General features: G+C 39.3%; 1 protein-coding gene across 2 annotated transcripts in view; it reads right to left on the reverse strand.

Moving 5' to 3' along the window:
- The window catches only part of MTM1 (myotubularin 1), a 108,297-nt gene that overhangs the window by 63,072 nt on the left and 30,664 nt on the right, over positions 1 to 14,561 (reverse strand). For both annotated transcript variants that reach the window (XM_027845085.1, XM_027845086.1), the window contains exons 2-4: positions 12,952 to 13,015; positions 10,177 to 10,249; positions 7,720 to 7,814 (exon numbers count right to left, since the gene is read on the reverse strand). In XM_027845085.1, the coding sequence (XP_027700886.1) occupies positions 7,720 to 7,814; positions 10,177 to 10,249; positions 12,952 to 13,014 (231 nt within the window). In that variant the 5' untranslated portion in view covers position 13,015. The remainder of the gene's footprint in view (positions 1 to 7,719; positions 7,815 to 10,176; positions 10,250 to 12,951; positions 13,016 to 14,561) is intronic.

The raw sequence follows: 14,561 nt of genomic DNA on the forward strand, positions 1-14,561 counted from the left end.
TTGCTCATGTTCCCAGCCAATTACTTGACTAGGTAGGTGTCTGCTTCCAGTATGGAGAATGTACTGTCCCAAACTTCAGGGGTTTTGTACTGTTGTTTTCAGAGATACTTCTAGGAACCTGTAAATTTTCAGTTCTTCCAAGGTGGTATGATAAGGGGCGAGGTGTTTACTCCTTTCCTGGCCTGTGCTCTGCTCTATGAGTGACCACAAGCACTCTTTTCTGCCTTGGAACTGTGAGGAGGATTCCCTCTCCACCCCACACCAACGCTCCTCCTCACCCCAGGACCGCCACCCAGGACTGCGACTCAGATCCAAGCATAGGCAAAGCAAAAGAATCCTGCCTCAGCACCATCAAAGAGATCTCTGCAATCCCCCTATGATCAGTCACTTGATCCCCCCCACCATCTGTGGGCCGAGAGTTCTGGAAGCAGCCATCGCCCCCGGGCTGTGCTGGGACTGGGGCCAGAACAAGCTCCTCTCTCACTGAGGTCTGATAGATCTTTCCCACTGATCTTCTAAGTTGTCTTTGGCATTTGTGGGTTGAGAAGACTGGAAACCGCCACAGCTCTCCTTGATTCAGTCCTCTTAGGCCTGCCTGCACAGCCCATGCTGAACTGTGCTCTTCTCCCAGCTCAGTGAAACAGACCTTTACAATCAACCATCCAGGTTGTCTTTGGCTGGAAATTTGTTTCACTCTGTCTTTTTGTGGGTTCTGCTGCTCTAGAATTTGTTTAGAGCCATTATTTTTTTACAGGTATTTGCAGGGGTTTTGGGGAGAGCTCAAGCAAGTCACTGCTTTTACTCTGCCATCTTGTCTCTGCCATCTGAGCTCATTTTTGAAGGAAAGAGATGATTCTAAGAGGTGGAGGTGAGGAGGGAGTGCATTCCAGACTTGGGGGCAGGCAGTGAAAATGGCATAGAGACTGGAGATAGAATGTTGTGTTCGAGGAATAGCAAGACCAATCTGGCTGGACTTAAGTGTGAAGGAAGAAGAGTAATACATAACAAGATTGAAAAGGGAAGTTGAGCCAGGTTTTGAAAGGCTTTTAAAGCCAAACAGAGGAGTTTATAATTGATTCTAAAGGTAACAAGGGGCTACTGGAGTTTACTGGTGGTGATGGGGAAGGGCAGGGAGAAGGAGAGAAGAGAAAGGGAGAGGCAGAATGATTGATTATGATCTAATAAAAGAATTTCAGAATTCTTTATTGTTAATGAAGCTCAAGGAGGCTTCAGGAATTATCAGCAAGGTTCTAAATACTATCTCAAAGTCATCTCCAACGTGTCTACTAAAGCCCAGAGATGCCACAGGAATGAATTAGCTCTGTCTTTCCCAGTTGTTGTCCCTTCCTTGACCCCACCCCAGGACCACTGATACCCTAGCAGAGGGGTCCTGATGCTATGGTGTGAACTAGATCTTCACCTAAAGTAGTCTATAAACCCTGGAGGCAACTATGGAACCTACCTGCTGTCCTGCAAATCTCAGAGATTAGGCAGTAGCCTAGGCCTGCACCTATGGGGCAACTAAAGATCACCCAGACTGCCCCAAGGCAAAATTCTAGAGCAGGGGTGGGGAACCTGCGGCCTCGAGGTCACAAACGGCCTTCTAGGTCCTCTGGTGCGGCCTCTTGACTGAGTCCAAGTTTTACAGAACAAATCCTTTTATTAAGGGGATTTGTTCTATGAAGTTTAGATTCAAAGGGCTGTACTTGAGAACCTAGAAGGCCACTTGTGGCCTCGAGGCCGCAGGTACCTCACCCCTGCCCTAAAGCTATCCTAGGGTCATATTATGGGAACATGTAGTCTGGAAGCAATGCTGGTGTTTAAATACAGGGATGCTGAAGTGATGTTGAAATTTCCTGGAATCTATGTTCTAGAGAAATTACAATGGGTCACTAATGTGAGATGAAAAGTGTCTATGTGGGTAGTTTGCTTAGTCTATAGTAGGAAGGGATACTTCAACGCCTTCACCAAGTTAAGGACTATCCACCATTATTTAGTCTTACTTTCCTGTCTATGTAGACAACTGTGTGGGATTACCAGAAAAGTTCATTCAGGAGAAGGAATGGAGGTTTCAATTCCAGATCTCATGAAATGGCTCTTTTGGCTAATTCACCCCTAATCAGAACCAATAGCACAGATTCTGAGCTTTCTTGCTACAATTTTTATATACCTTCAATGGAACCTGAAACATGTTGGGGTCCACTACAAAAAATGCCATTGGACTGACACCCCTGTGGAGCAATAACATTTCCAAACCTGTCAGCAAAACCAACAACTCTTTCTCTTTATTACTACGTTAAGTGAAAAAACACCACTGTGACTGTATGTTTTGCTCTTTTATATGACAATTTAGGTGGCTCTCTTTACATCAAGCTTTGATAGAAGTAACTGCTTACTTTTATACTTGCAGAAACTTAGGGTCACGGCTAAGAGATCAAAACGTTTATATAGAACACTTTGGTATGGTAAAGAAGGTTAAACAATTAACTCTGCCAGGCTCTTAACTCATCCACTAACTCACTCTATTCTCTACCCTTCTAGCTACAGGATTTTTAAATAAATGTCAGTATCCTTAATCACTCATACCTCTGCAGTTCTCTTTCAGTGGAAGTGTGAAATAAGGCCAGATGCATTTGTAGAACTGTTGTTGTTCAGTCATTCAGTTTTATCGGACTCTGTGACTCCATGGACCACACTGTCCAAGGGGTTTTCTTGGCGAGGACACTGGAGTGGTTTGCCATTTCCACCTCCAATGGATTAAGGCAAACAGAGGTTAAGTGACTTGCCCAGGGTCACACACACACAGCTAGTAAATGTCTGAAGCCAGAATTGAACTCAGGTCTTCCTGACTCCAGGCCCAGCACTCTATCCACTAAAACATCACATCGCTGTCAGGAGATGGGTAACATGCTTCATTACAGGTCCTCTGGAGACATGGTTGGTCATTGTACTGATCAGAAATCTTGAGTCTTTCAAAGTTATTTTTCTTTACAATACTATTGTACTTGCACAAAATGTTCTCCTGCTTTTATTTACTCTACATCAGTTCATACCCTAGGTTTTTCTGAAATTGTCTCTTTCACAATCTCTTATGGCATGATAATCTTCCATTATATATCTATGGTACAATTTGTTTAGTCATTTCCAAATTGTTTAAGCAATTATGGCACTCTCTTAGATTCTAGTTCTTTTTTTTTCCTTTTTTTTTCTCCCTGTTAATCTCCCATTCAGGATCAGAAAGTTTGTTTTATTTGTGGCTCTCCCTTTCTTAGTATTAGCCTTCCTTTTTAAAGACATTTAGGTTCTGAAAGGTGACTTGTTTCCTTCCCCACTATTAGAATTTTAGTACTATATCATCATGATTTCTTGAAATTTGATATCCAGGCTAATTTTTTTGGTCATGGTTTTCAGGCAGTCCAATGATTAAAAATTCTCTCTCCTAGATCTGTTTTACAGTTATTTTTCATATGATACCTTAAAATTTCTTCTACTTCTATTCAGTCTTTCAATTTTATTTTACTATTGTAATCTTCAGGGAATCTGTTGCTTGGGCAAGGTTTTGGACCTATTGTGCTAGGCTGTTAATTCTCCTTCCAAGTCTTTCCTTCATAGCACTCATTTTCTCTTCTAGTTCTTTCCTCTAGCATTCTGATTTCATTTATAAAACCATTTTTAGCTCTTTAAAAAAACAGCTCTTACGTCATTTCTCCTAGGAAGTCTAGTTGAATTTGTTGCTAAGCTGTGTTTTGGTCTTTGTTTACAGATGTTTTGCAGTCATTTCTCTTCTTTTGAGTTACGTCTTAGGAGTCCCTGTTGCCATAACAGCTCTTTATGGTGGGGAAGCATTTTTTTTGTTTACTCATTTTTTCCCAGCCTCACTTCTCAAATTTGGACTTTGTGTTAGAGCCAGGCTCTGTACACTTCTGGAAGGAACATCTGGGCCTTACTTGGTCCTGTGTTATATTCTCTTGGGTCCTACTGCTATATTCTCTGGGTACTGAGCGCTATGTTCTTCAAAGATATCAGGATAAGCTCAGACTGGTGGCCTGTAAGCTTTCAGTGCACCCAAAGCAGTCTGACTGAAAGGCAAAATTTGAACACTGCTCTCAGTGGTCTCTGTGCTCTCAGTGTTCTGCAAGCTCCTGATCTTGGTTTGGGTCTAGGCAACACACCTGTGGTCTTGTCCCGGGTTGAAGCTCCAACAGACTGCACATTCTGATTCTAGCCTCTCTCAGCTAACTGGAAGGCTCTACAGAGCAGAGCAAGAGCAAAAGAAATGCAGATTTCCCTTTGGTCTGAGCTCCCTACACTGGTTACTCAGTTGCGGGTTTCAGATAGAGCTGGGGACTAGACCAGAGCCACACAGCTACTGCTGACTTCTGTTCCTACTCCTTGCCCAGTACACAGCCTCAGTGCCATGACAGCTATTTGCCCTGGTCATTCTTAGATGAAGGTGTGACGCAGGTCTAGGGTACAAGTGAAAGTGTGGCCAGTTGACAGCTATTTCTACGCCCTGATCAGCTTCAGGCCCATCCATGATAGATCCAATACCTTTTCTTACCTTAATGCACAGCCACAGGCCCCAGTTCAATTACTGGGCATGGAGCCTTGCAGCACAGGGATAGAACTACTCTCCTAGAAATCCAGTCTCCAATCTCCACAGACCTCTGTATGTCTCCCTATGTCTAAGCCAGAAAAATGACTTATTGTCATTTTTCCATGCATTTCCTGATTAGTACTGGGTCTTCGTTGGAGTGGGATGGAAGTAGGGGGGAGGGGAGGAAGGTAGACAAGCTGGGTTATATTCCTTTCTCCTATTCTACCATCTTGGCTAGTCTCTCAGGTTTTTTTTTTTTAAATTACAATTTTCAAGGAGTCTAATAATTCTTAAATTATATCTCCTTGATTTGTTTTCTAGGTTAGTAATTTTTGATATCAGATTATATTTGCTTCCATTTTTGCAACTGTTTGATATTGTTCTATTATTTCTTGTTGTCTCATAGAATCACTGATTTCTATTTGGTCTATTCTAGTTTTCAGGGAGTCCATTACTTGGGGAAGGTTTACCACTTTCTCTTCTATTAATTTTCTTTCCAATTCTTTCCTCTAGAAGTTTTATTTCATTTTTTATATTTTGCTTCATTTCCTCTAAATATTCATGTAGTGCTTTTGGAAAATCCATTTTTTCCTTTGAGTATCTGTTTTCAGTTACAGAGATGTTTTCTCCTTTCTGAGAAATACTTGGATAAGCAATAATTTTTTTATACATGTTGATGTCTTCTTTGGTTTACTCATCTTTCTAATCTTGGTTCTTAAACTGAGGCTTTGTGCCAGGTACAAGTTCTGCCTCCTGCTATGCTTTTGGGTAGGGTGGTCTGTCCTCCTTGGGCTCACCCTGGGTCACCTGGGTTTCTATATTGACTTCCAATTCCTGAGGTCAGGCCCCACTAAATTTTTGAGGTTCAGAGTACTAGACCTTGAGGTCTTCTATGGGTCTCAGGACAGAGTGCTAAGGACCACTGGAGCCCCTGGGCATGTGGGGTGTCCTGAGAATTGCCATCTCACAGTGATCTCTGCCATTCTACAGGGCTACCAAAGCCCCACCCTAGAGCCTTCTTGGGGTACTTTCCATTCTTGCTGCTTTCAGACACAGAGCCCTGCAAGCTACATTTGTATTTGGCCTAGTTGCACTTGGGAAGTTAGAGGTTTGTTTGCATGTGCTGACACTGGCTTTACCAGGCTTCTGGCTGACTTTCTGTGTAGTTGTGGTTGAAGAATTATCTTACAGTAGTTTTCATTAAACATTTTGGTTATTATTCTGTAAATTTCAGGTTTTTTGCTAGAGTAGGTATATGGGAAATAGGCAATCTGCTTCCACTGGAACAGCTGTATTGACCAGAAGTCTGACAATGAACTTTACATAAAGAAAAAAAGGAGTCAAGCTATAACCCTGAACCTATATATCACTCAGCCAGGACATGCCCCAAGAAGGGGGTTTAAAGAAAGGTCCCATATACATCAAAACATTTATAGCAGCACTTTTTGTGGGAGCAAGGAATTGGAAACAAAGGAGATGCCCATCAACTAGAGAATGGCTAACAAAATTGTAGCAAATGAATCTAATAGAATTATCACTGTGGTTTAAGAAATGACTGAAAGAATTCAGAGAAGCATGGGAAGACTTATATGAACTAATGCAAAGTGAAGTAAACAGATCCAGGAATACAATATACACAATGACTACAACAATGTCCATGAAAACAGGGAACAAACCTCCAAATCGAATGCTGTGAAATAATGACCAACTGTGTCCCCGAAGAAGAAATAAAAAGTGTACCTCCCTTCATTCTTTGCAGAGATAGGATACTATGGGTGTGGAATATTGCATATACTGTCAGATTCAGTTGATAAATGGGTTAGTTTTGTTGAATTGCTTTCCTCCCTCCTTTTCATTCTTGTTAAAAAGGATGATATTTTAGGGGCAGCTAGGTGGCGCAGTGGATAGAGCACCAGCTCTGAAGTCAGGAGGACCTGAGTTCAAATCCCGACTCAGACCAAACACTTGACACTTACTAGCTGTGTGACCCTGGGGAAGTCACTTAACCCCAATTGCCTTAAAAAAAAATTATGATATTTTACTGGGTAGGGGAAAGGGGGATATATTCGGAAATGTGGGTGATACACAAAAAAATCAATAAAAACTTAAACATTTTTCTTAAAAAAGAGGCTACTGTTGTCCTAAAGAACTGGCATGTGGAAAGTAGCAAGTCAGAATTTCCCCACTGCTCTGGTTGCTCGGCTCATTCACAGTCTGCTGTTAGGACCACTCCTGACAAGATGCCACACATACATCCCTGCTTTGCCCTGTAATCACTAAGTCCCTACTACCTTTCATTTGCTTTGAGCATAGGCAATCTATAACATCTGAAAGCCCTGCAGATACAGTCCAAATGACCACTACCCTTCTCTCCCTTTCTCTCCTTTTTTCCCTCACCATCATTGGTCAAATGTATTTTTCCCTACAGGTCTTTACTTCCTTCCACCATATCAATTTTCAGCAGTGACTATGAGATTTTCTCTGGTATGCAATGGCTGATTTGGAAATTTACAAATTTGCAATGCAATGAAAAAGGCTGGCAAAGACTAAGCTAGAACCACAGTCACCCTGGTTCCAAAACCATATAGCGTTTTTTAAGAATATAACTTGCAAGGTGAAGACCCAATTAAGCTCTCAAAACTGCTACAAACTTTACTGTTTTGTAGGGTTGACATGTTCTAGGTCAGGGGTTCTTAAGCTTTTTTGTGTCATGAAGCCTTTTAGGAGTATGGTGAAAACTATGGACTCCTCAGAATAATGTTTTTAAATGCATAAAATACGTAGAATTACAAACGAAATAAATTATATAAAAATGCAGATATTAAAATATTTAAAAACAAGCTCACAGACCTCAGGTTAAGCACTCCTATTCTAGATCATCCTAAACCTTTTGCTCTCTGTCCCCTACAAACATCAAACCGTCTTCCTATATTTCTTCCATGTAAAGCTTTCAGGTTCCATACTGTTTTATATAAATCCAGTCATTGATACTTGAGTAGCAAAAATACTGGGTAGCATGCATATTTGACCTACTGTGAACTTAATGACAAAAGAAAATTAAAGACACAGTTTATGATCTCTAATCATTCATAGTCATCTCTAGGCTCTTATGTTCTACTTACCGTTTCCAAGCTTCTTAAATACAAGCGATAATTGGTGATGTAAACTCGTCCTTTAATGGGGCCATTGAATGGACATATATAAATTACTTCTTTGTCTATTGAAATAAAAAAAGTATCCAAGTAAGAACTAGAAAGGTTTAAAGTAAGCACTGGCAATGTTTTCACATGATCATGCCAAGGAAGTATAAAGCATTAGAGTAAATCAGTATGTGACACATCCAGGGTAGGAGGAATGTCTCATCAAGCTTTCCCACAGTGATCATGACACCTGAGGCAAGGAAGGAGCTAAGCATTTGGGCCTGCTGAGCTCTGGTTTAAGACACACAAATATTACAATGGTAGTTTTTGGTAATTAATGGATTCCTAGGAAAAGGAAGTCTGTCAAATGTTCCTAATCTATCCTCCCCTTGAAGACTTTAGAGAAAGGCTCAGCTAAGTTTAAGCTCAAATATTTAAGTACTAAAAAGACATAACAGAGGATAGTGACTGAGTCTGCAGTAGGATGAAGCATAAGGAAAAACTAAATTAGAAGGCTGAATGTATTTATGGAATAACTTGAATTACTTAACTGCTTTTCATTTTTTATAATTGATATCCCTTTTCTGCTCAAGTATAAAACCAGTAATAACTAGTAAGTCTACTTCACAGTAACTTAAATGACAACCTTGAAGTGTTATCAAGATTAAGGTTCTGCCTACTATAAATGGTGTTGACAATTATGTATTATTCCTTCACTTGGGACAATAACAATGAGTTGGATAGAAATTTTGCAGTGCTTTTCCCTCAGTAGGTTAGGTGCACACTTTTTACCTAGTTCCCTTTAAGGTCAAAAGTACAACCTCGCAAGCATGAATTCTGTATGTATGGACTATGGCCATGGACTAACACTTATCTACTGTGCCAAGTTAAAAGGGCCCAATGTTGTAACCTTGACCTCATTAGTCCCATGTATGGTAAGCAATTCAGACATCATCTCCACAATTTCCTCCCCGAAACAATGTTTAATGAACTTTGTTTTCAGTATTGAGTGGTATTAGTTAGGTCTGAAAGATAATAATAATGTATCCTAAAGCGCAAGTACGCAAGCCCTACACTGTCTGCAAATTACAAAATGCTTTTCAGCAATAACATTCCATGAGGACTATTCCTTGAGATTGCCTAGACCAGGGACGGGGAACTTGCGGCCTTAAGGCCACATGTGACAGCCTCCTAGGTCTCTAAGTGTGGCCTTTTGACTGAATCCAAATTTTAATTGTGTAAAATTTAGATTCAGTCAAAAGGCCACACTTAAAGACCTTGGAGGCCACAGGTTCCCCACCTCTAGCCTAGATGCAATACACATTGATTTGACTTGCTGACTTAACATGCTTTGTTAAGCAACACGCATCTTCTCTTAAGTGGGTAACTTGTAGAACACTTTTAAGTCTTGCCAAGAATTAGAAGCACAGCACTACTTCCAGGTTGAAAAAGTTACCAGAACAGCCTAACACATGTGATATAAAAAAAATCCCTTGGAGCAGAATAAGGCATCTCTAATCAGATAGGTGGAGGGTAGGGGTGGGAGCGGCGTTAGTGGGCAGTAAATAATGTTAAAAAACAAAAGCGGTATTTATTTTTAAAAATAAAGAAAAAGTACCCTAGCAAAAGAGTTCCCAGTAGGGAAAAATGCCTCCTACAGCTTTCCACAATTAGTAAGTACACAGGATGTCATAGGAGTGAGTATGAAACTGATACAGGAATATTATAAGAACTGAAACTTATGGTATCAGTACTTGGCTTAGATAAAGCTCATGGATATTCCTGTAGTCTCCTATTTGAATGATCTGACCACTACAAAGAAAGTAGCATCTTTTTAAGGCTGAAATATCATGAAAAAAATAAACTAATGATAACCAACATCTTATCCGGAAAATCACTTCCCACCAGGATAGTTTCAAAATATAATTTGTTAATCTATAAACCTATCAGGTTTTCAGAATGCTACTTTCTAGCTGCTGGACTTTCTAATTTTAGGGTTAATAAGAGATCATGGCTAAGGATATTAGATTTTTATTTTAATAATTTGCAAATTAGTATGTACAGTAGGTATATTTACTATTCTAAGTAAAGAAATATTTACATTTTAAAACCTGGAGGCTGAATAACTTAATATCATGTTGGACTTACCATATAAATAGTCAGTTTTGAGCTCACAGAGGGAAATTTCTAGAGATAAATACCAAATTTCCTAAACAATCCTGACTTTGGCACAGAAAAATAGCAATTATAATCAAGTTAACACAACATTATTGAAATAGACATAACATCAAAGAGCCAACGAAAGAAATAAAGTTCTCTCTTAACAGCCCTGAATAAAAGTGCCTGATTTGTCTAAATTTAGTCTTTAGAAGATAAGACCTAAGTGATCAGAGCCACATGACATTTCTGGACACTTCATCAATTTCTAACAATCCTTACCCGTAATTCTGGTTTCTCCCGGAAGTCGAGGAATTTCTTCACAGAGGTCTCGAGTGAATCCATCTCTTGAGCTCTGAAATAAAACAGGAGCATCAGAAACAACTATAATGCCTTGCACAGGTTCTATAGATCTCAGAAACACAAACTGAGCTAGAAAGACACCTTTTAAAAAAAGAAAAAAAATTGAAGAAAAACGAACATTAATAATGGTGTAAAATTAGTGAATCATATTCAAATAAAAATATAACAAATGTTTAGTATCAATATTCACTTGCTATGCAATTGCTGGTCTGTTTTTAAAATAATATTGGAATACTTTTCAAAAAATGGCTTTGCCAGTCAGAAGATTCAGTTTTTTTATGTTATTCAAATTAAAGACATAGTGGCTTTGCACAGCCAACAAAAACCTGATTTCCAGCTCTGACATGAGAGTTAAAAACCAAACACTAAAAACTTTTCTAGATTTCCCATTATTCCCAGAAAAATGTTAGCATAAGCATAACAGGCAAGACTGTTCTGGCAAGTTTCCTGCATACAATATGTAACATTCATCAGAGTAATCTTATAGTTTATGATCAAGGGAAAGTTTCGTTTCAGTGTGGTGTCAACTCACCGGCATGACAAATCAGCCTCCTCTCAGGTCCAGCTCATCACATATATTAAGTTTCAGAGTTTGCTAAAATGATTTCTCCCAAAGGTAACTGAGTAAGAAGCCAAGCTAGCTTGTCTAGTAACCTCTAGCTCTCTCTTAAGGCCTGGCACACTCACATAATATGGATACAAGTGGGGAAAAAAAAAGAGGTCTCTTGTGACCTCAGGGTTTACTTGTAATCCTAGTTTCCCTAGTGACTGGTGAAGTACAAGAACCCACCTAATAAACCATCAAGCTTCAGGAGGGCTCTTTGGTGCTTTTCATGTACGTCTTTCACTTCTTTCTCTCCATGGTTTTGTCATTTTCCAATTTGCATTTAATTCATGTGTAAATGCCATAAATACCTTAGTGTGAATTTCAGAGAAGTGTTCAGCCCACCCCCTCCAGAGAGGGGCTTCAGTTGGAGAATGCCAGAGGCTCCTCTGACCACCTGTTTTCTTTCAGATTAGAAGCAAGTTTACAGGCCAGCCTTAGAAAAATTTAAATTGCATTTGTTTGCAGCAAGCTTGTAATGCACATTTTAATGAGGAGAATATTACACATTGCTTCAAGCCAGGAATGTCTTTCTACCACCAACCCCCCCCCAAAGAAAACTAAGTCATGAATCATGAAACTGAGGAGAAACTGACACTGGCAGTTAATACTTCATTTCACTAAGAAGCAGCAGACAGAGAAACATAACTGCTCTGCGGATCTTTTGAAAACCAAATTACTGGGCCAGTGGGAGAAAGCATTAAAGATCACCAAAAAAAAAAAAAGCATCTAGATAACTGAATGAAATAGGCTATATAGGGAGTCCTAAAAGTCTTAGTGCAGTTTTAAGCTATTAAAACTTTAAACTGCAATACGACTACTTTTGGGACACTGTATATCTTAGGAGAGTGGTGTCAATCTCAAATAGAAAGAAGGGCCTCAATCCGCACATCCCAAGATCTCTGACGGCTGCATACTGACTTAGTATGAAAATGTAATGTTTTATTATATTTTTATTGATTTTGTTAAATGTTTCACAATTACAGTTTACTTTGGTTCAGGCAGCACTCAGGAGTGTCTGCCACCTCCATTTGAGGATATTAAAGTAAACCTATTACAGTCTGTTTCCCTAGGTTACCATGTGAATTTCACACTGATCCAGTATGATGCTGTTCAAAGATTTTGAGTTGGAAGAGTTGAGTTCCAGACCCAGCTCTGTTATAACAAGAAGCATAATAAAGAGCTTCAAGGTTTGCAAAGTGCTATTGCTGTCCCTATTTTACAGATAGGAAACTAAGGCAAGCAGAGTTAAGTAACTTGCCCAGGGTCGTAAGTTTGTTGTTGTTCAGTCATTTTAGTTGTATCTGACTCTCCGTGACCCCATTTAGGGTTTTCTTGGCAAAGATACTGGAGTGGTTTGCCATTTCCTTCTCCAGCTCATGTTATAGATGAGGAAACTGAGGTAAACAGAGTGAAGTGACTTGCCCGGGTCACACAGCTGCTAAGTGTCTGAGGCCAGAGCTGGACTCAGGAAGAGGAGTTTTCCTGATTTCAGGCCTAGCGCTTTATATACTGCAGCACCACATGTGGCCCCAGCTAGTAAGTATCTGAGGTCAAATTTGAATTCAGGTCCTCTTGACTCAAGCAAGGCCCAGCACTCTATTTATCTTTGGCAAATCACTTAACCTTTTCTGAGTCTCAGTTTCTTCATCTGTAAAATGGGGGTTAAAGTACCTATCCTACTTACCTCACAGAGTTTTTATGAGTATCTAAGCAATTAATAAAAAGTGCTTTGAAAAGTATAAAGGGCTTCATAAATATAAAATACATTACTTCAGTATAAAAGCAAATAGGGAAGGATCTGATTTCAATCACCAGTTTAGGGAGCTCCCTCCATCAATATACAGTCATCTATGACTTAGTAGATAAATCCTAGAGAGTTGCCTGAGGCAGAGAGTTTCAGAGACTTGTTGGGGTCAAATGGTTAATATATGCCAGACACCTGTTTTAAACCTGAATCTTTCTGACTTCAATCCCATTCTATCCACCATATCACACTGTCTCATTTCAATACAATAACAGAAGAAAAATACAAGTGAATGACTGATTAATGGACGGAATATAAAAACAAGCAGAGAAGCTGTACTTACCCTCCTAATAGAATCGTTCTCCAAGGAGCGGGAGTTATATTTAGGTGTGGATGCTGAAGCCATACTGGAACATTTGACAAGAAAGATAACATTTAAGCATTATGTGAATTTGTGTATTGAATCAAAGTATAAATAATAATTAGAACTGGAATACCATATATTTTCCAATTCATTGCAACAAATACTTGTTAAACTCTCGACACATTGTGAAGTGGGGTGGGTGAGAGAAAAAAGAGATCATGTTTAAATGAGGTCCCTGACCTCATGGAGCTTATAGTCTAATAGAAAATGACACACATATAAGTAAATACAGCCCAAAATAATACATGAGTTTACCACAGAGAGTCAAGAGGACCTGAGTTCAAATCTCAGCTCTACTGCTTAGTATCTCAGTGACTATGGATAGACTACTTAATCTACGGTCCTCAGTTTCCTTATACATAGATTTATATATGCATATATATTTGACTATTCCTTCTTCCTCTCAATCTATGATCCTGCGATGAGTATATTATAAGCAAAGTACTACGTATGGTGGGGTCTCATCCCTGACTAGAAGAATCAGGAGAGATTTCCAGAAAAGCTCAGTCTTTTGGACTTAATGGATGGGCAAAAATTTAACAGGCTGAGTGGGGAGGATGTTCCAGGCACAGGGAACAAAGTGAACAAAGGCATGGAGGTGGGAAAACACACAAAGGTGTAAGGGAGAGCAAGTAGTTCAGTCTAGATGCAGTATTGAGCACGTGGAAAGGAACAGTATGATAAAATACCAGTCAAAGATTTTGAAGGCCTTTTGAACTTCAGGCAAAACAATCTGAACTTTATTCGGCAGACATTAAGGATTCATTGAAAGATTTTGAGCAAAATAGTGACCTGACCATATCTCTTCATATGGAACAGTAGCCTGGCAGCTCTAACAGAAAAGACAGATTGAAGCAGGAAGAAAATGGAAGGAAAACTTAATAGGAGGCTATTCCAAGAGTCCAACCAGGTGGTAATTAAGGGTATAGTACCTGATTAGGAGCAACAGAAAAGAAGAGGGTGACAGATGCTGGACATGTTAGAGAAGTAACTGACAGGATGTGGGAAGCTGAGGAAAGAGTAAAAAATGACACCAAAATTTTGAACGCCAGAGATCTAACTACATGATTATGTATACTTAAATCTTGTAGCTAATAATTTTCCCCACTTTATTACAGTGACCTCTTGCTAAGTGTTCTTTTCCCAAGAAACCACATATATTGTTTAGCACATTCCTAAAAGCCCATGTTTTATTCACATTTATACACATGAAATTTAAATGGCTATTACTGCAAAGTACTATCTGAAACACTCATGTATTTGATAAACATTTTTATCAGGCCTCAAAACCATATATCCTAAATTTTATAGACAAATGGAATAGTGAAATAACTAGGGCATTAAGGAAGAATCGAGAGTTTAACATGCATCTCCAAAGAACTACAAGCCATTAGTACATAAAAATATTTCTCCAAATTACTACTAAAAAACAAATCAAAACAACTCCAAGGTTTTACCTCATATCCAGAAAATTAACACAGATAAGAAGGGAAGAATCAATGTTGGACAATTGCAGAAAAACAGACACA

Source organism: Vombatus ursinus, unplaced genomic scaffold (genome assembly GCF_900497805.2).
Source record: "Vombatus ursinus unplaced genomic scaffold, bare-nosed wombat genome assembly UNPS02014951.1, whole genome shotgun sequence".
Taxonomy (NCBI): Eukaryota; Metazoa; Chordata; class Mammalia; order Diprotodontia; family Vombatidae; genus Vombatus; species Vombatus ursinus.